The sequence below is a fragment of the Copidosoma floridanum genome, unplaced genomic scaffold (genome assembly GCF_036245765.1).
Source record: "Copidosoma floridanum isolate Cflo_tuat_1 unplaced genomic scaffold, Cflo_Japanese_pri ptg000019l, whole genome shotgun sequence".
Classification (NCBI taxonomy): domain Eukaryota; kingdom Metazoa; phylum Arthropoda; class Insecta; order Hymenoptera; family Encyrtidae; genus Copidosoma; species Copidosoma floridanum.
In genome coordinates this window covers 17,086,312-17,105,665 of record NW_028321896.1, presented here as the reverse complement: position 1 = coordinate 17,105,665, position 19,354 = coordinate 17,086,312, and the positions used below count along the sequence as shown (strand labels likewise).

Genomic DNA, 19,354 nt, shown 5'->3' with positions numbered 1-19,354 from the left:
ACGGATCATCGAATCCCGAGTGCTTTGTCACTTGCGTGAGATTTGTCGAGGAAAATCGGTAGGAGGGATAGAAACAAAAAAGGCCGCCACCGCGCCACGCTAACCAGGTGACATAATGGCACGAGCGAGTGTCGATGAGCTACGCGCGATAATCGCATTAGAGTTTCAACGCTTATCGTTTGTTGGGATGAAATTAATTTTTCTCGCAGCTGTGTGGTTGCAAAGCAAATAAACCTTTTGTTTGCGTATTACGCGCGTGCCATTTCGTTTGTGAAATTTCATACGTCCCGTAGTGTGCATAACTCAAAGAGCATTCATAATTTCAAGTGTCATTACGAAATTCGGCTTTTGTTTTGTCATCGATGTTGTATAATTATCATGCCCGGCGGCAAAAATTCGGTTGAGAATCTTTTATTTTTCTGGTCAAAAAGAACTACCGAGTCGCTCGTTTTACATTTCATAACGTTTGCAATGTACCCTCGGGCTTTTCAAAACCATAAAACACAAGCTCAGGTGTAATCGCCAACAAATTCTAAGTTGCTAATGACACTTAATTTATTTGTAAGCAATTCGTTACGTTGGAAGATTATTATGTATTTTTTATCTGAAATACTCGACTTTTTATTTTTTTTAATTTTCCTTCGACGAAAAAGAAATTAAAATTCGAACATGCATTATTCAGTTGGGTTGTTATTCCTTGGATTCAATGATGGATGAGATACGAAAAAAATATATACTTGAATAGAAAATAATTGTGGTAAGCCACTTTTTAAATTCCCCAAAATACACGTAATGACATTTACATGCCAGTTTGTTATAAATCTTTAGATTTGACAAGAACGTCTCGTCGTAATTAATTGATACGGTAAAGACGAAGGTCAATGCGACTGGTTATTGGTCGATAAAATATTCCGTTTTTTCAAGCCAGAAAGACAGAAAACAACTTTCAATTTCTTGAAGATTATGCAGGCTATGGTGTTCATGAGTAGGTGTATACCTATATACGTACGTAATATCAAATACGTACATACCATAATCCTTAAGCATCATACCCCCCTCACCGGGTCTCACGGCAACGTTTTTTTTTTTTTTTTCTTTAGCGTTTATTAACTCGTCGCTATTCATCATTTGCATTTTCTAAGATTGCTGTGGTGTAGTTTGGATAGCCTTGAAAAGGAAAGGTGTCTTTTATCGATAAGAATAAAATTAGTAAATTACTTGAAATTTGTAATTACTAAAATTACTGTACCACACGATGACACAGAATTGCGATGCTACAAATTGCCCAAAATAATAAGCCACGATAATGATTATTATAATTTTTTATAATTACTTTTAATACATACATGTCAGTGCTATATATCTCCTTTAACACTACATCAAAAGTAACTCAATTGTTCACACTAACTATTATTATTATTATAATTAAACGTTGATTGGCAGAAAGCTATAAATTAAGTCCAGCTACTCATTTGATTGTAACTTTATTTTAATGCTTGCATTTTCCATCGGAAATACTGTTATTTTACTTTATTGCAAGTTAGCTTTTTTACAAATATTACAAATATTTTTTCTTACCAGACAAACATAAGTACATATTTTTTTCATTACAAATAAAAAAAAATTTTTTTTTAATCCATTGAAATAGTAGACTTATGTCGAGTACTTATTTCGATACAAACTGAGTTAATTAAGAATTATTTGATTTTAGTTCAAATATATATGGGCCACCACTTTAGTAGTGGTTATTGCTTCATGCCATGCAGACAAAAGAACTGCACGGGAGATTGACAGCTATTCACCGAATTTGGGTTTTAATGGGTATACATACGATCGCCCAAGTCAACCATTTCCGTACCCAACGTAAGTATTAGGTTCGAGATTAAACATTATAAATCAGCAAATGTTGCACCTCTTAAAACATTGTAAATTTTTCATATTTCAGAACGGTCTCATCAATAGAACCACAACCACCTAAGGAACCATCTAGACCACAGCCACCTCGTCCACCAACTCCACCAAAGATACCAATACCACCACAACGACCTCAGCAACCAAATCCCACAACTAGACCACCACCTGAGCAACCACCATATCCTACTAGACCTCAGCCGCCACCACAACCACCTAAGCAACCACAATATCCTATTATACCTCAGCCACCACCACAACCACCTAAGCAACCATCATATCCTATTATACCTCAGCCGCCACCACAACCACCTAAGCAACCACAATATCCTATTATACCTCAGCCGCCACCACAACCACCTAAGCAACCACAATATCCTATTATACCTCAGCCACCACCACAACCACCTAAGCAACCATCATATCCTATTATACCTCAGCCGCCACCACAACCACCTAAGCAACCACAATATCCTATTATACCTCAGCCGCCACCACAACCACCTAAGCAACCACAATACCCTACTATACCTCAGCCGCCACCACAACCACCTAAGCAACCACAATATCCTATTATACCTCAGCCGCCACCACAACCACCTAAGCAACCACAATATCCTACTGTACCTCAGCCGCCACCACAACCACCTAAGCAACCATCATATCCTATTATACCTCAGCCGCCACCACAACCACCTAAGCAACCATCATATCCTATTATACCTCAGCCACCACCACAACCACCTAAGCAACCACAATATCCTACTAGACCACAGCCACCACCACAACCACCTAAGCAACCACAATATCCTATTATACCTCAGCCGCCACCACAACCACCTAAGCAACCACAATATCCTACTAGACCTCAGCCGCCACCACAACCACCTAAGCAACCACAATATCCTACTAGACCTCAGCCGCCACCACAACCACCTAAGCAACCACAATATCCTATTATACCTCAGCCGCCACCACAACCACCTAAGCAACCATCGAAACCTACACCTCCTATAAGCCCTCCATCAACGGATGGGTACATTTATTCAAAACCAAATAAGACTTTCTCCTATCCAACCACAACAACAACATCTCAACGGACCTCTACGAGTTCACCTAAACAAAGCTCAACCACCCCATCAACTGACGGTTACATTTATCCTAATCCGGATCAAACTTTCACCTATCCATCGATAGAAACAACAACGACATCCCGAAGACCGCGACCTCCTACAACAACTACCACGAGACGAACGACGTATCCAACCACAACAACATCTCAACGGACCTCTACAAATTCACCTAAACAAAGCTCAACCTCCCCGTCAACTAACGGTTACGTTTATCCTAATCCAGATCAAACTTTCACCTATCCATCGATAGAAACAACAACGACATCCCGAAGACCGCGACCTCCTACAACAACTACCACGAGACGAACGACGTATCCAACCACAACAACATCTCAACGGACCTCTACAAATTCACCTAAACAAAGCTCAACCTCCCCGTCAACTAACGGTTACGTTTATCCTAATCCGGATACAACTTTCACCTATCCATCGAAAAAAACAACAACGACATCCCCAAGACCGCGACCTCCTACAACAACTACCACGAGACGAACGACGTATCCAACACCCCCGACGTATTTACCTCCAGGCCCCCCGAGTACAACAACAACGACAACTCCACGACCAACTACATCGCCAAGAACGCGACCTCCTACAACAACTACCACGAGACGAACGACGTATCCAACACCCCCGAGTACAACAACAACAACGACAACTCCACGACCAACGACACCCCCAAGAACACGACCTCCTACAACAACTACCACGAGAAGAACGACGTATCCAACACCCCCGACATATTTACCTCCAGGCCCCCCGAGTACAACAACAACAACGACAACTCCACGACCAACTACATCGCCAAGAACGCGACCTCCTACAACAACTACCACGAGACGAACGACGTATCCAACACCCCCGAGTACAACAACAACGACAACTCCACGACCAACGACACCCCCAAGAACACGACCTCCTACAACAACTACCACGAGAAGAACGACGTATCCAACACCCCCGACATATTTACCTCCAGGCCCCCCGAGTACAACAACAACGACAACTCCACGACCAACTACATCGCCAAGAACGCGACCTCCTACAACAACTACCACGAGACGAACGACGTATCCAACACCCCCGAGTACAACAACAACAACGACAACTCCACGACCAACGACATCCCCAAGACCGCGACCTCCTACAACAACTACCACGAGACGAACGACGTATCCAACACCCCCGACATATTTACCTCCAGGCCCCCCGAGTACAACAACAACAACGACAACTCCACGACCAAAGCCATCAACCACTCAGCCACCTCAAAAATTATCTACGCGACCAAAAATACCACCCACTGGTCCAACATATTTACCTCCGCAATCCTCCACTACTACTCAGAGATATCCACCTATTCCTACTTCTACGACACCTCGGCAACCACCACGTCAAACACCTATAATTACCTCTCCCCGAACACCACCAACGACACAACCAAGTACCCGAGCCACCTATTTGCCTCCGAATCCTGATAAAAAACCTAATCCCCCACCGTCTCCAACGCCTCCACCAACTCCTAGTAGGCCATTACCGTACTTGCCACCTTCATCTCCTAGACCAAGCTATCCGACGATTCCTGTACCTCCATATCCGCCAGTAGTATACGGCAATCTGACAAAAACAACGACCACCACAAGAAGACCACCTGGTCCGCCAGCACCAGGTCCAACATTCCCTACTCCCACTAGCAGACCATATCGAGGATACAGTTACCCGATCCCCGAATTTTCGTTTGATTATCGTTAATCGTTTTTTTCAATCTACGGTTTGTTATTTTTCCTTTCAATTGATCGTAAGCTAGATACAATTGTAAAAATTTCCGTTGTATTTACGTGAAAAAAGAAAAAAAGTCGACTAGCATAATAATAAGTGATAAAAATACTCAGTACGAAGTGTCGTGAGGTTGAGTAAGTCGGCCAAATATTAAATGGGTTGTACACACGTATATGCATATGTATACACAATATGTAAATCTGACCAAGAAAGATCTAGCAAATAAACAGATGAAAACTTTTTACAAGAAAATAAAATAAAAAAATGTATTTTTATTTCAGATTTTCGCCTAAGATAATTAATTTAATCAAATAATTACTGGTCACGTAAACGATTGACCTTTCAACTCGCTTTACGGTTAGCTTGAAATTTATCAAGTAATTTCAAAATGTTTGAGTGTTATTTATTTTAATGAGGTTTTGTTAATTATTACAATGTTATGCTACGAATTATACACTTGATACTGTCATCAATGATTGAAAATGTTACGATATCATAGTATCCATCAAATAATTATGGGACCGAGAGAGACAATGATCGGAGACTTTCAAGGCAGAACGAATGGAAAAGAAAAAAAAATGTAAAACTTGTTTTATACACATGCTTGTGCTTCAATAAACAACGCGAGCAATGAAAAGTGGGCGTATCAATTTTTCTTTCTAATTTTCAACCATACTGCAACTGTTGTTTCATCAAGAAATATCTTTAATAATTCGAAAAAAAATTCTAAACGAGATGTGAAAAAGGTTTTTTTTTTTCTTTTTTTTTTTAGAATCCAGCGCATCACACGTATTTTCCATTGTTATTTTTGTAATTAAACGCAGTGGAATTTCACGGTTGCCGTAATTTCAGAGAAAAGCATCTTAAATGTACCCACCACGTGTGCACATTGCAGTAAGTAGTCCAGAACTCTCAGGCTTCTCCTTCCATGTGAAGCCTCCCCCAGACTCTGACAAAGAAAATCTCGCCTCACACGCGCCGTCTTAACAATCGTGAGATCGTTAGTAAAAACTCCCAGCGTAAAGTGTAACTTCTCAGTGTTTGGCGATGCATTGGGAAGGCATCACCATACCCACCAAAATGCGTTAAAAACCAACAAAAGTGAATTTTCAAGTTTTACGGGATCTCCCGCGATATTCGTTAATCATTGTTCGACATGTCGATGTGAGCGCAATACGTAACTGTGTCAATGGTAAGGATCACACCCCAGAGAGTATAATATAGTATGGGACTCGGTACTTGTACGAATAAAAATAAACATAAAACTTTTGAAGGACCCAAGTCGAGAAAAATCACACGCCACGAGGGATATTTTCAGTACTGGTCGGAGATCTGCCATCAGTACGTCGGAGTTTGGTCTGTACTCTGATTACAGCGACCACTACAAATTCGACACGTACGGCAACACAATTCGCAAATTCGTCATTGGAGTCATGGTTGTTGTCTCCGTGATATTGGTAAGTACCTATATATGTATGTCGATAAGCACTGCCCAACGCGAAAATTTCACCGCAAGAGAGAAGGAAAAAAAAAAAAAAAAAAAAAGAAGCAGCCTAATAGTTTTGCGAGCCGTGTTTACTCGCATTAAAGAGCCAAAAAACTTATTTTCACCAAAGTCGCGCTATGCACAATCTCGGCTGGCTGCACGCATGACGGCCCAAGCGGCAAGCCACTTACGCGTTCTCTCCACACGCGTATATGTATACAATACACGTTAATGGGGCACAAGTAGCCAGAGAGAGAGAGCCAACAATCTCGCGCGATAGAAAGGAGGCGTCCGCTCCTAGGGGTTAATAACTACTTAATTTATGCGATGCACTCGCTTGTACACATGTGGTGTAAATATGTTATACGGTTTTTCGGCAGATCGGCATATTCCTGTACGACTTTGCGTCGAGCGCCTCGGTGAGCAGCAAAGCCAGCCAGGAGACGAAGCACATCTACGTCCTGCAGAATAGTCTGAGGAAGGGCCTGGCCGTGACGAAAAGGCCCAACGCCACGCTCCCACCCAGCGTGTACATCGTCAACACGAGCAGGGAGACGCTCTTCGAGGATCGCTCGGATGACGCTCGGAAGGTCGAGTTCGAGACCGCGCTGCCCGATAATGAGACCCGCGAGCAGAGGATGGCTACCGACGAGCACGACCTGGTGGAGTCGAGGGCGCAGAATTTGGAGAACTTCAAGCACCGCGGTGGCCTTGTGAAGCGCCTCCACGAACAAAGCGACGTCTTCGACAACCACGCGATCGACTACCGAGTCAAGTGAGGAAACGCCGAACGAGTGGCGAGTTTGACTTTTTTAAATAACGATTTTCGTGTTTTTCAACACCAGTAGGCTCAAGGTGCCGTCGGGGATGGTCGACGAGGATAGTAGCGACGAGGAGACCCACCGGGGGATTCCGTTCAGGTTCGAGCTGAAGGGCCCGCACCCGGCGTCGTTCAAGCGGCTCAAGTACCCCCAGCTCGGTCAATACCGTTACCACCCGCACGCGACGAGGAACATCCAGGACGTGATAAAGTACCTGGTGAGCGACCCGGACACTCTCAATCGGGGCTTCAAGTTCACGGGGTTCTACGTGAATCCGAAAAAGTACGACAGCGGCCATCCGGATATAGGGGTCGTGGCGATGAACGGCGACAGGTCGGAGGAGCAGGAGAGCGCCGGTTACGCCGTTGGTGCCGATCCGCTGTACCAGTACAAGCCGAAACACCCCACCGACGTCAACCTGCTCGCTACCTCGAACTTCAGGTGAGACGCGCTACTACCTACATGGTTTTTTTTTTTTTTTTTTTTTTAAGTTTATTTGGGACTGTGGAGTATTTAGTGAGAGCCACCACAACCTGTGCTGTATCATTTGGACACGTAATCGGTGGGTGGCACTTTGAATCTTTCGTACAACGTGTAACAAGGTTCGAACAGATATAATAATTCTTACTGTTTGTATGTTTTTAAAGGGATTACTTTATTGGATGAAATGGATGTAGTTTGATTTTACGTGTTCAAGCTATAAGTTGAACAGTGACATATTCTATTGAAAAAAAAAAAAAACTGGGATTTTATCACCATTTTTAAGAACCATGTGGTTGATTGAGACAAAATCATGTGGTAAATGACTAAAACCACATGGTTTTCTCGATAGAGTACCTCGTTCATTGTTTACGAATAATTTTTTTGTATCAGAGATAAAAATGTCCTTGCTCCAAAATCGAAGGAAAAAAAAAAAAGAAAAAATTAGAGTTCGCGATAAAATGTTTACTTAAAAAGCCCCGCAAGATATATTTTTCGCCCAATATCGTTTAGATTCTCGCCTCTGGAGGTTCAGCGCTACAACTCGTACTACGACAAGTACTACCAGAGGCCAGGCCCCGCAAAGCCCCTGTACCCGGTGCACCACGAGAACCAATACGAGAACGCGGTCGCCTACAATCCCCCGGTGGTTTACAACAAGAAAAAAAAACCAAAGCCGTTCAGCGTGATGCTGGACATATACCCGATCACCGAAGGGCTTGATCAGTCGCAAAAAGCTCCGCGATCCAAGCAACAAGTGATGATGGACGAGCCCGACTCGCGTAGACCCTTCGACCCCTACAACATGGCCACGCGACACCCAAAGCTATACGGGCTTCAGGTACCAACGCCCTACGTGGCACATCAGCCGTCCGACGACGACGACAAGCACCAGATGATCCTCCACCTTAACCTCTACCCGAAAAAGAAGAACAAGCAAACTAGGTATACCTACACCTTTTTTTCTTTATCTTTAATAACTGGATGAAGCCATTCAAAACAATCTCGAGTATCGCGCAAAAAATTATACGTGTATAGTTACAACGTGACAAGTAAAAAACGCGCTCCGAAACATTTCAAAAACGAAAAGCCGAGTGTCGAAAGTTGGGGGGGGGGGATAATCACGAGAGTCCATAAAATATCAAAATTGCCAGAGATAATGATAATACAGTTGTTGTTGCCAAAGTCCCACGAAGAATGGCACATTAAACGATCGTTTCGCTCTGTAATCGCTGTATGATGCATCATCGCCACAACGTATAATATAAATACCCCCTCGTAGTGGCTCGATCTATCATCTTTTTCGCGTTCGTCTCGACAATCGCTCAACATCTCTATGCATACTTTCACTGCTGCTGCGATACGAAACCTGTGTGTATAAAAAAAAAAAAAAACAGCACGTGTAACAACGCCAGAATCAAAGGCTAAAAAAAAAACACCCCGTCACTTACCTACGCTCGTTGCGCTTTTACCTACGACTCGAGTTAATATATTGTATATGCATACAAGATGATTACATTTTTATGAAAGAAAAAAACTTGAGTTAACGAGCTGTCTCTCGAATAAAATGGTGATGACTCTGTTTCGTAAGCCAACGGGTGCTTGCAAGATTGACACAATCCATATGAAGGCGTACAAAAATGTAAAAGTCACTCTTGTAATAAGACGCGCCCCTACCTCTTTAAAATCAAACACATCATCCGCAATACACTCATTTTCGCGAAAAAAAAAAAAAACTGACGAGTCCTTCAAAAAGGTTGTGGTACCTGAAACACTCACCTGCGCACTTTTCGAGATAAATCAGCGAGTCCTGAGCAACTGAGTCTATCGTGCAATTAATCCCCTTGGCGGACTTGATAAATACTTCCAATTGAACCGCACCTCGTGCACCGTTTCAGAAACGAAATAATCAACCGATCGCAGAGCGGGCCACCAGAGTCCGAGAACGAGCGTATATTCAACAGAATGATCATCCCCTTGGACGCGATAGCCAAACACTTGGAGGATCAAGCGATGGATTCTCGGGACAGCGAGTCGTCGAGTTTGCGTTACGAGGAAACTCTGTTGGCAAAGGAGGAGGTCGAACTGACCGACGAGTTTCAGGCCGACAAGTTCGTTGCCACGGCGACCAGTGCCGAAGACGCTGCTTCGACCACGAATATACCTGAGAGTGATGGCGGTAAAAACAGCACAATGGCCACTGTCGAGGACCTTACCACCACTACGTCCACGGAAACCATCATCATCGTCGAGGATACCACTCCCAGGAAAAAGGACTCTCCCGATATCGACACCATCGAGGGCTTCCAACAGTTTGCCGACAGCTTAATCGCCACCGACTGACCTTATCCCTTTTTCTTTACCCCTAAAGTTAACCAAAAACTACAACAGTAGCTTTACATTGTTATTATTATTATTATTATTTTTCTAGAAAACACGCGTTCACAAATATCGTTTGTTAATAATAAACCTTTTTATATTTCATAAATAAAAAATATAGTACAATTATTCGTACATTTTTATACACACAATCGATATATCCTTCTTTTCTTGTTCCTCTCTCTCTCTCTCTCTCTCTTAACTATATAAATCAAAGTACTAACCGGTAAATGGTAAAGTTTGCACTAAACGCGCTACGCGTTAAACTATACACTTGGGCGATTCTTTTCCATAGTAACTATATTTCACTAGCACCTGTACACGGACACACTCCATCCATATTTTGATTTCCTCCGAAAACCAATTGGCACATTGAAAAACACGCAAAGACGTCCCAACGCGCAACTTTTAGAGTGTTCGTTTCACTCTTCGTTTTCAATAGAAAAAGTCCAAACGCTAGGGTCTCGAGAGCGTGCTCGGGTGGTACAGCGTGTTTCCCCACTCGTACGGGCCATCGTGGGGACCAACGGAAACAATCGTCCCGGGCCCGAGCGTCGTGTGCGAGCCGGAACTTATCATCCCCGGGGCCGAGGACACGTAGCTCAGGGTGGGTCGCGGTTGATTCTGCAACCGCGCATGCTTGGCCTCCTTTTTGAACCTGAAACACAACAAACAAATTCTCTCGTAGACCTACACTGTGATTTTTTTTCACCTCCTCGTGATGGAACACTAGCTCACCTCGAGTGCATGCAGCAGATCGTGCAACTGGCGACCACGGCGACCACGGCGATCAGCGAGGCGATGACCAGGACCCACATCTGGGTGGCCGACGCGTCGGTTCGCGTGGGCGTGGTCGCGCAGTTCTGGACCTTCTCGACGTGGAACTTTTTGTAAGCCGTCTTGAGCTCCTCGTTCTTGGGATCGTTGAGCAGGGCCTTCATCTCGCCGAGGCTGTAGGACTCCCGGCCGACCATCTGGAAGCACGAGCTCGTCGACGAAAAGTCCAGGGAGTTGTCCTCCTTGGCATAGAACTGGGTGTCGTAGACGTTCACGGATATGGGGAGGAGCAAGGCTTGCTGGACGGCCCTCTCGAATTCGTCGAGCCGCTTGCGTACCTCGACCGGTGGCTTTGAGAAGACAAACTTGAGCATGTCCCGGTCCCTCAGCAGGAATATCCGCAAGGTGACGTTCGTGTCCCGGCTGGGCACGAGGGAGTTGTTGGCCGAGACGGGGACCTCCATGTAGCCATCGGCGTAGGTAGACAGCGAGCCCGTCGTCCTTATTTCCCCGGTCCGGTTGTTCAGGGCCAGCGGCGGTGGTATCGAGCCCCTCGACATCGTCTGCTCGACCAGAGACACAAAGGACACCTCGCCCATGTTGTAGTTGATCGGGAGCGCGTCGGCGTCCACGTCGGTGGCCTCGAGCGTTATCAGGCTCGTGTCGATGGGGACGTTCAGTCTTACTCCGATCGTGAAATTGTGCTTCTTGAACTGGGGCCGGTTGTCGTCGATGTCGACTATCCTCACGAGGACCTGTCTCTCGGTGGGATCTTGCCTGTTGTACGGCTTGGGCACCACGTCGACGTGGCGCGTCGAGTACTTGAAACACTTAACGGTGAGCAGGTACTTTTCGGCCACTTCCCTGTCCAGCCTACCGGTGGACTTGATCACGGCACTGTTGTTGGCGAGACGCTCGACGGCAAAAAGTCCAGCTTCGTTGCCGTATATGATCGCGTAGTCGATCATCCCGTTCTCCCCGACATCCTCGTCCATCGCTTGAACTGTTCCTATTCTCGTGCCTACTGGCACCTCCTCCTTGACGTTGAACTCTAGCGGCGGACTGTAGAAGCTCCGCTTGAAGTGCGGCTTGTGATCATCGATGTCCATGACCTTGACCTGTAAAATACGGGTGGCCTGCTGGGGTGGCTCGCCAAGATCCTGGGCCACGAGGATCAGAGTGTAGCTATCCTTGGTCTCGCGGTCGAGCAGCTTCTTCGTTATTATGAGGCCCGTGTCGCTGTTGAGCTCAAAGGCGCCGGCGTCGCTGCCGGAATTGCCATCTTCCAGAAACTTGAAGGTTATCTTCCCGTTTGGCAAGCTCGGGTCGTCCGGGTCGGAGGCGACCACCTGAAAAACAGGACTGCCGATCGTCGAGTTCTCGGCAATTGTGGCCACTTCGTCCAGAGTCGGCCTGATGAACAGAGGGACACCATCGTTGCTGACCACGTCACCGATGTACAGGGTCAGCTTGACGTCCGAGTGGAGCGGTGGCTCACCAGAGTCCTGGGCTCGTACCCTCATAAAGTACGGCTCCGTGCGGCCTTTGCCGGTCAATTCTCGGCTGGACATTATCTCGCCCGAGGTGTGATTTATTTTGAATAGACCTAAAATAGCACGAGGACGTACAATTGGTTTTCATGTGTGGGAAAACAATCAACAGCCACCGGGATGCATCGGATACACATACCATTGGCTTCGCCTTCGTCGATGATTTCAAAACGCACTACTCCCCCAGCGCCTTCGTCCGGATCGGTCGCGGTGATGTTAACGACGCTAACGCCGGTCGGCGCGTTCTCCGGCACGACCGCGGTGTACGAGTCCTGGGGAAACATCGGAGCATTGTCGTTAACGTCGAGGACGTCGACCGTAACCAGCGCCCTTGCCGTTCTCTGCTCGGCTCCTCCCTCGGGCATGTCGGCTGCAATGGCGTACAAACGAAGCACCGACTGTCTCTCTCTATCCAGGGTCGTGTTGGCTGCGATCTGAAGACAACGTCCATGTACGTGATTGGGCTCTTTTTTGAAAAAAAAAAATAATAAGCGCACAATATATACTCACTCGTATACTACCATTGACGGGGTCTATTTCAAACAGGTTGGCGTTCTCCCCTGTGAGGGAGTACCTGACCACCCCATAGCCGCGTTTGATCTCCGCCTCGGAATTGGCGCTATCCATATCGGTAGCTTTGACCGTAAGCACGACCTTGGGTGGTTTATCGGACTCCAAGACTGCGATCTTGTAGTCCTTCTGGGTGAACTCGGGACTGTTGTCGTTGACGTCCTGGACAGAGACTTGTACGTTCGCCTCCGACATTCTCCTCGTGATCTCGTAGTCTCTGGTCAGAGCTCGCACCTTGAACCTGATGACCTGACGATGGACCACAAACGTCACCACTCGAGACTCGCACAGGTAAATGGCTTGAGAAACGGAGATGACACGTACCTTTTGGTCCAAAGCCTCGTAGTCCAATCGGCTGTTAAGAACAACGTTGCCACTTTGGACCCCGACGTTGACGTAGGCTCCGTCGTTGTCCCCACGCGCGAGCTCGAACCTCTGAATCGCGTAGCCGGTCTGGGGCTCCTTGGCCATCAGCATCAGCAGAGTCGTGCCGAGCGGTTGTTCCTCGGGTACCGTAAGTTTGATGGTCGGGTTGTTGGGTGACCAGCCGGGATTCGTAAAGGTCGGGTTGTCGTCGCTGTAAGCCTGCACGTAGACCGCCACCTCAGCCTTGCTGACCTGTTTCTCCTTGTCAAAGGCGGCATTGACATCCCTTGCCTCGATCGTCAAGATAACGACGGCCACTGTCTGGTAGTCCAGGCCTCGGTTCACGGCTATCGCCCCGCTGCTACTGTTCATCCGGAAGGCCGTCCTGTAGTCGTACACGCTGCTCTTGAGGGCCACGCCGGTCTTGTCCATGGCCCTGATTGGCTCGACTATCGAGTACTCGATCTCTGCGTCCACGTCGGGGTCGACCGCCGTTACTTTCAATACAGTTTCTCCTGGACCAGAAAAAAAAAAAAGATCGGTAACGCATAGATCCGATTTTTTTTGTCCAATTATTAACAGACACCTTACCGATAGCTGCCCTCTCCGAGACGTAAACCAGATAGGTCGAGTTTTCAAAGACGGGCGGTTTGTTGTTGACATCGATGATGGTCACGGTGACGGTAGTAGTGGCGGTCTCGCGTATCGGAGTCCCGGAATCTATGGCGTAGACGATCACCTCGTACCGATCGCCACCCGTTTCGAGGTCCAGCCTCGCGTCGGGTGACACGGTTATCACCCCGGAGCTCGAGTTGATCACAAAGTTGTCCTTCGCTCCTGACCTGATCTGGTACTGGAGCAGACTGTCGCGGCCGTCCGGGTCATTTGCCATGACACGGATGACCTCGGTGCCTGGCGTGGCATTCTCGAGTATCCTCGCGCGATACGCGTTTGGTCCAGGTAGACTGGACTTGAAATTGCCGCGGAATATGGGCTTCTGGTTGCCCGGCACACCGACGCGGATGTAAATTTTCGCCTCGGCGAATTTCGCTGGTGTTCCATAATCCGTCGAACGAACCGTTAGTTCGTAGATGCCGCGCTCGGTGTCGCTCGAGCGAGCTGGGCTAGCGAGGGTCAGTTCTCCGGTATCGGGGTGGATCTGAGGATGTAGACAGTGATTTGTTTTTTATACAGTGTTGCATCAATCCCAGAGTTAATATCATTGTTTTCGTGCAATTTACTGATATTGTGGTGTAAACGAAAATAGAACACCGACAACTACCCCAATTATAACAAAAACCCCAGCATATATCACACCTTCAAAACCCCGTCGTTCATGCTGTTGTGTTGGCTAATGGAATACGTAATCCTGCCATCCCCCTGGCTTGGTCCGTCCACATCGGTGGCCCTGATGAACATCTGAGGATCAAAGCTGGTGGCGCCCTCTCGGACGATCCTCGTGTACTCGGACTGCTCGAAGACGGGCTCGTTGTCGTTGACATCCTCGAGATCAACGAGTACGTTGACCGTCGAGACCTTGCCCCCGCCGTCCCTGGCCTCCATGGTTAGCGAGTACGACTTTTGGACCTCGTAGTCCAGACCCTTGGCCACATACACCCCACCGCTCTGCGCATCCGTGCGGAACCTCTCCGCCCCAAAGCCCCGCAAATTGTACGTGAGCTCGCCGTAGAGGTCGCTGTCGTCGTCCCTGGCTCGCACGTCCCCGAACTTACGGCCGATCTCCGCGTCCTCGGGCACCGTAAGCCGGTACGCGGACTTGGAAAATTCGGGGCTGTGGTCGTTCGCGTCGACCAACTGCAGGTGGACCGTCGACGAGGCCACCTGTGAGAAACGCGTCAATTAAAAAACCAAGTCAACCAACCCGGTAACTTGTATAACACGACACGTGAAATTGTTCCCATAATTCTCTAACGCCGTTGCTTAACTCTCGCGTTAATGACGTTGTGCAAGCCAGATGTGCACACAATGATATACGCGGAATCGCACCTCGGTCGGATTAATTAGCCGAGAAAGTTGCTGAATTTGAATACGCGCGTTATAATTTCATTCGTGCGGAGGAGTGCATTTATGAATGATATGTACATATACATACTTTTCGTTACATAAATCGGCTTTTCTTTCACGCGGAAGCCAACGCGTGCGTTTCACGTTACGTATAAGCTAAGCGAACAATACGGAATAATGTATTCAATGAAACACGTATACTCGAACAACCTTTTGTTTAATTATGAATAGTGTGAATGTATTGAATAATAAAAATATGATGAAATAGTGTACACGTGCCATCCGATTTCCCGAAGCAAAACTGCATAAAGCCATGGCGTATTATCCACTTACGACTCGATTCCCGACCAAAGCGGTGACCTCGAACTCGAGCTCCCTGTTGTCGGGCAAGTCGTAATCCAGGACGCTCGAGTCCCTGGCTCTGATGACAACCGACACGCGGCCCTGTCCCTCCTCCGGACTGATGGCGAAAGCCGCGCTCACCCCCGGGTAATTCGGCGCGTCGGCCAGGGCCAGTTTGTACTTTGCGTTCTCCCCCACGTCGTCGTCGGTCACCAGCATGTTCAGACCTATATACGGGAGCAACGTAATTTTCAGGGAAGATCGAATTAGCAAAGGGGGACAAAACAGTGCGGCTCAACGGACCAGGTAGCGGCGTGTCGGTGCCAATGTCCTCGGAGATCCTGAGGCTGAACAGCTCCTCGCTGAACCTGGGCGCCACGTCGTCGACGTCGGTGACCACGATCGTGACCATGGACATCGAGGAATCGGCCGGGCGTAGTTCACCGCCAACCAGCTCGGTGGCCCGGACCTCGAAGCTGTAGATGCCGCCGTTCTCGAGGATGCTCGGGTCTTCGCGGTCGAGCGAGACGTTGGTCGTCACGAGGCGGCCGAGGGTCACGTCGCCCTGGCGCTCGGTCTCGAGGCGGAAGTAGCCCACGGTCTCGTGCTCGAGGCTCAGCTGCAGGGGCCGGGGCTGGCCCGTGTCGCCGTCCCGAGCGCGGACCGTGAGTACCGTCACCTCGGCCGGACTGTTTTCGGGCAGGGCCGCGCTATACGGCGCGTTCAGGAAAGTCGGCGGCTGGTCCTATATATACGTAACATTTGTGCCCCTTCCATGAGTAAAACGACCAAGACAACGTTTCTCCACCCTCGTTATGTTGACTACGTTTTTTTTTTTTTTTTTTTTTCATAACGAATGTAGTTCTGTATCGATGCATAAAGTACCGTTTGTAAACTTGAAAGCAAACTCGCGATGTTTAAAGGGTATGCATTCAAACTGGGCTCGGCACGCGTGTAGGTATACATTTTCCAAATCGTTTGGGAAAAAAAAAAAAAAATGATTCAACAGAATGGGAATGAAGGAACGTTTTTTTTTAAAACCCAATGTTCAAAGTGCAAGTCATGGGGGTTGGTACCTGAACGTCGAGCACGTCGACGGCGACGGTGGCCTTTGCCTGTAGCCTCTTGAGGGGATCGCTGGCCCCGTCCGTGGCGACCAGGTTGATGAGGTACGAGTTCCTCCGCTCGTAGTCCAGAGGCTCCGTGAGTGTGATCTGCACGTCGTACCTACCCTCTGCCAGCTGCCAGAGTTTTTACAGGAAAAAAAAAAAAAAAAAAAAAAAAAAAAAAAAAAAAAAAATTCACACATCCGTCGACATTGGTGAGGAGAGTTTTTTATTATTGGAAGAAACGGACCTTGGTCGCGGAGACGGCAAACACGCGGCAGGCGTCGTCGTCCCTGGTGGCTGGGACGCAGGTGACGGTGACATCGGCGTTGACACCGCCGTCGCGATCGGTAACCACGATGGTGCGGGCCGCGAGTAACGGACCACCCACTCGGGCGCTCTCCGGGACTCGGGCGGCGTACGGCCGGCCCAGGTAGACCGGTGGGTTGTCGTTCTCGTCGAGGACTGCTATCTCGCGGCGCAGCGACATGGTGTTCGGCTCCGAACCGGCTATGCCCTCGTCTGATATTGAACAAGATATTAAAACGATTCATTTTTTCTCGTGGAGTTATTCATGTGGTTGGATGCGTATGCAAGAAGTTTATCATAACTACTTGTGTGTTTTTTTTCAGCCGATTTTATTCCACGTTAAAATAATTTACACGTTCGAGCTGTACTTAAAGTGGTCAGTGGTGTTAATTATTATTAAATCTGAGATTCACAATTGAGCGAAATTACAACGTTTTTGAATGAAAAAAAGAAAATTGCACTAATCGTACGTTAAATTCAATTATATTGATAGTCGTATGGCCTAAACAGTTTACCGAATAGGTTGATTATTTAGGTTCTGAAAATAATTTTAAAATAATATGCCATGTAGTGTTGGTAAAACAGCAAAAACCGATGATGTTAGAAAGAAGAAAAAAAAAAACCATCATGATAAATCCAACAATCAACAAATCAATTTTCATATTGCGTTTTATTAAACGTGTCCTCTTTTGCGAAACCACAAAAAAAAAAAAAAAAAAAAAAAAAAAAAAAGAGAAAACCCACCAGTGATGCTAATGATGACCTCGATGATGTCTTGCGCCTCTCGATCCAGCGCCCTCCTGAGCACAACGACACCCGTGTCCCTGTCGACGCTAAAGTGCTCCCCGCTGATAGAGTAGCGCAACTTCGACCCCTCCGGATCCTCGGCCTGTAGCGTGTAAACCGGGGCCCCAGGTGGCGTGCCCTCCGACACGGCCAGCCGAGCCATGTCGCCGCCGTGGACAAAGTACGGGGCCCGGTTGACCGCCTGATGACCCCAGCCCGACCAACAACACCAGCCCAGCGTGAGCAGTGCCAGCCGGCCCAGCACCGTCACCGGCTTCGACATCTCTCTGGACCTACGATTTTTTAATTATATCAACTCTTGACGATGATCACTACCGACTACAAACAAATGAGTACCTGTCAATGAATATGATATGATCAACTAATTTTTGCTCGACGATATCTTTAACTTTACATACATGTCAATGTTTGTCTCGTATCACAGTTTCCGACAACTCCGCGGTTATAGATCACTTGGGTGGATTGAATTAAAGTTCATCCATACGAGGGTTACTTTATTGTTACTTTGGTTTAATTGCGCCATACACTATAGACACCGATTTTCCCGTTTACGGAACCATATAGATGCGTTGGCTCGGAAAAAACACGCGTACACGAGCGTGAGAAAATCCAGTGTATCGTAGAGTCGTTGCGTTTCTCTCGCTTACATGATATTATACGAAGTAACAACAAAGCTGTGAAAATTACCATCTTTACACACGTGTGGTATGTGCGAGTAAAAAAACTAGAGGTGTTTCCACCAAGTACAACAAGACACTCCCCCCCCCCTCGGTGGGACACGGAATTATTTGTTTTTTCGTTGCTTCACGAAACTCGATATAAATATAAAAGGCTCGATGGATTCGATTGAATTATAGTATAGCTTGCGTAATAGGTGCGGTGTGGCTATCGAAAAAAAAAAAAAAAACGCGCTCTCGCTCATGAATGTATAAATTCTTTGGAGCCCGGTACGAGTGAGTGGCATCGGTGTTTCTTTAATTAAAAAAAGATGATAGAAAATCCCATGTTCCTTCGATTTCTCGGCAGGTATTGACAAACAGCTCTCTCCGTCTCCTAAAGGCAACTCGAGTGGGATCGCCTATCGATTTTTTCGTTTTACCGCTCGACCAGAGAGAGAGAGAGTCGTTAAGTTAAGAGGCGAGAAAAGGCAAAAACGGCACCTAAGCAGTTAACCAGAGTATACAGCGGGCATGTACATGTACGCATGGTATTCGCCAACAATGGCCCTGAGCTCGTTCGCTCGCTCCCTCCGATAATCCATATTATACTCTCGTACGTATATCGGACGGCATTCGACTTTCACCACTCGCGTGTATATTATACTTACGTAGATGTACTCTCTCTCTCCTCCTTCATATCGCCCAACTCGTATGTTGTATGGTCAAGACAAAAGTATACACGTAAAGTGAGATAAGGAGTATACGTAATTATAATACGTCCCGATCAATTTTTTCATACTTTGCTCTTTTTTTTTCCAATTTTCAAGTTTAGTTGTACCTGAATCTAACTCGTG

At 47.1% G+C, this 19,354-nt stretch overlaps 1 protein-coding gene across 1 annotated transcript; it reads right to left on the bottom strand.

Moving 5' to 3' along the window:
• Positions 1-10,276: 10,276 nt before the first annotated feature.
• Positions 10,277-18,103, bottom strand: Cad74A (cadherin 74A). The gene is made up of 12 exons (XM_014351431.2): positions 17,779-18,103; positions 16,976-17,247; positions 16,696-16,860; positions 15,923-16,364; positions 15,611-15,846; positions 14,570-15,094; positions 13,844-14,411; positions 13,211-13,767; positions 12,827-13,135; positions 12,456-12,750; positions 10,728-12,372; positions 10,277-10,647 (listed from the first exon to the last, which is right to left on the bottom strand). The coding sequence occupies exons 1-12, from the start codon at positions 18,101-18,103 to the stop codon at positions 10,446-10,448; spliced, it is 5,541 nt and encodes a 1,846-aa protein (XP_014206917.2). The 3' UTR covers positions 10,277-10,445.
• Positions 18,104-19,354: the final 1,251 nt, after the last annotated feature.

What these genes read in the sequence shown, in the direction of transcription:
- Cad74A (XM_014351431.2), bottom strand. Translation starts at nt 18,103, where the DNA reads ATGTCGAAGCCGGTGACGGTGCTGGGCCGGCTGGCACTGCTCACGCTG. An exon ending in TGAACGACGGGGTTTTGAAG is followed by an intron (nt 14,412 to 14,569) that starts GTGTGATATATG and finishes CTACATCCTCAG; the next exon opens with ATCCACCCCGATACCGGAGA. An exon ending in ATCTGCTGCATGCACTCGAG is followed by an intron (nt 10,648 to 10,727) that starts GTGAGCTAGTGT and finishes GTTGTGTTTCAG; the next exon opens with GTTCAAAAAGGAGGCCAAGC.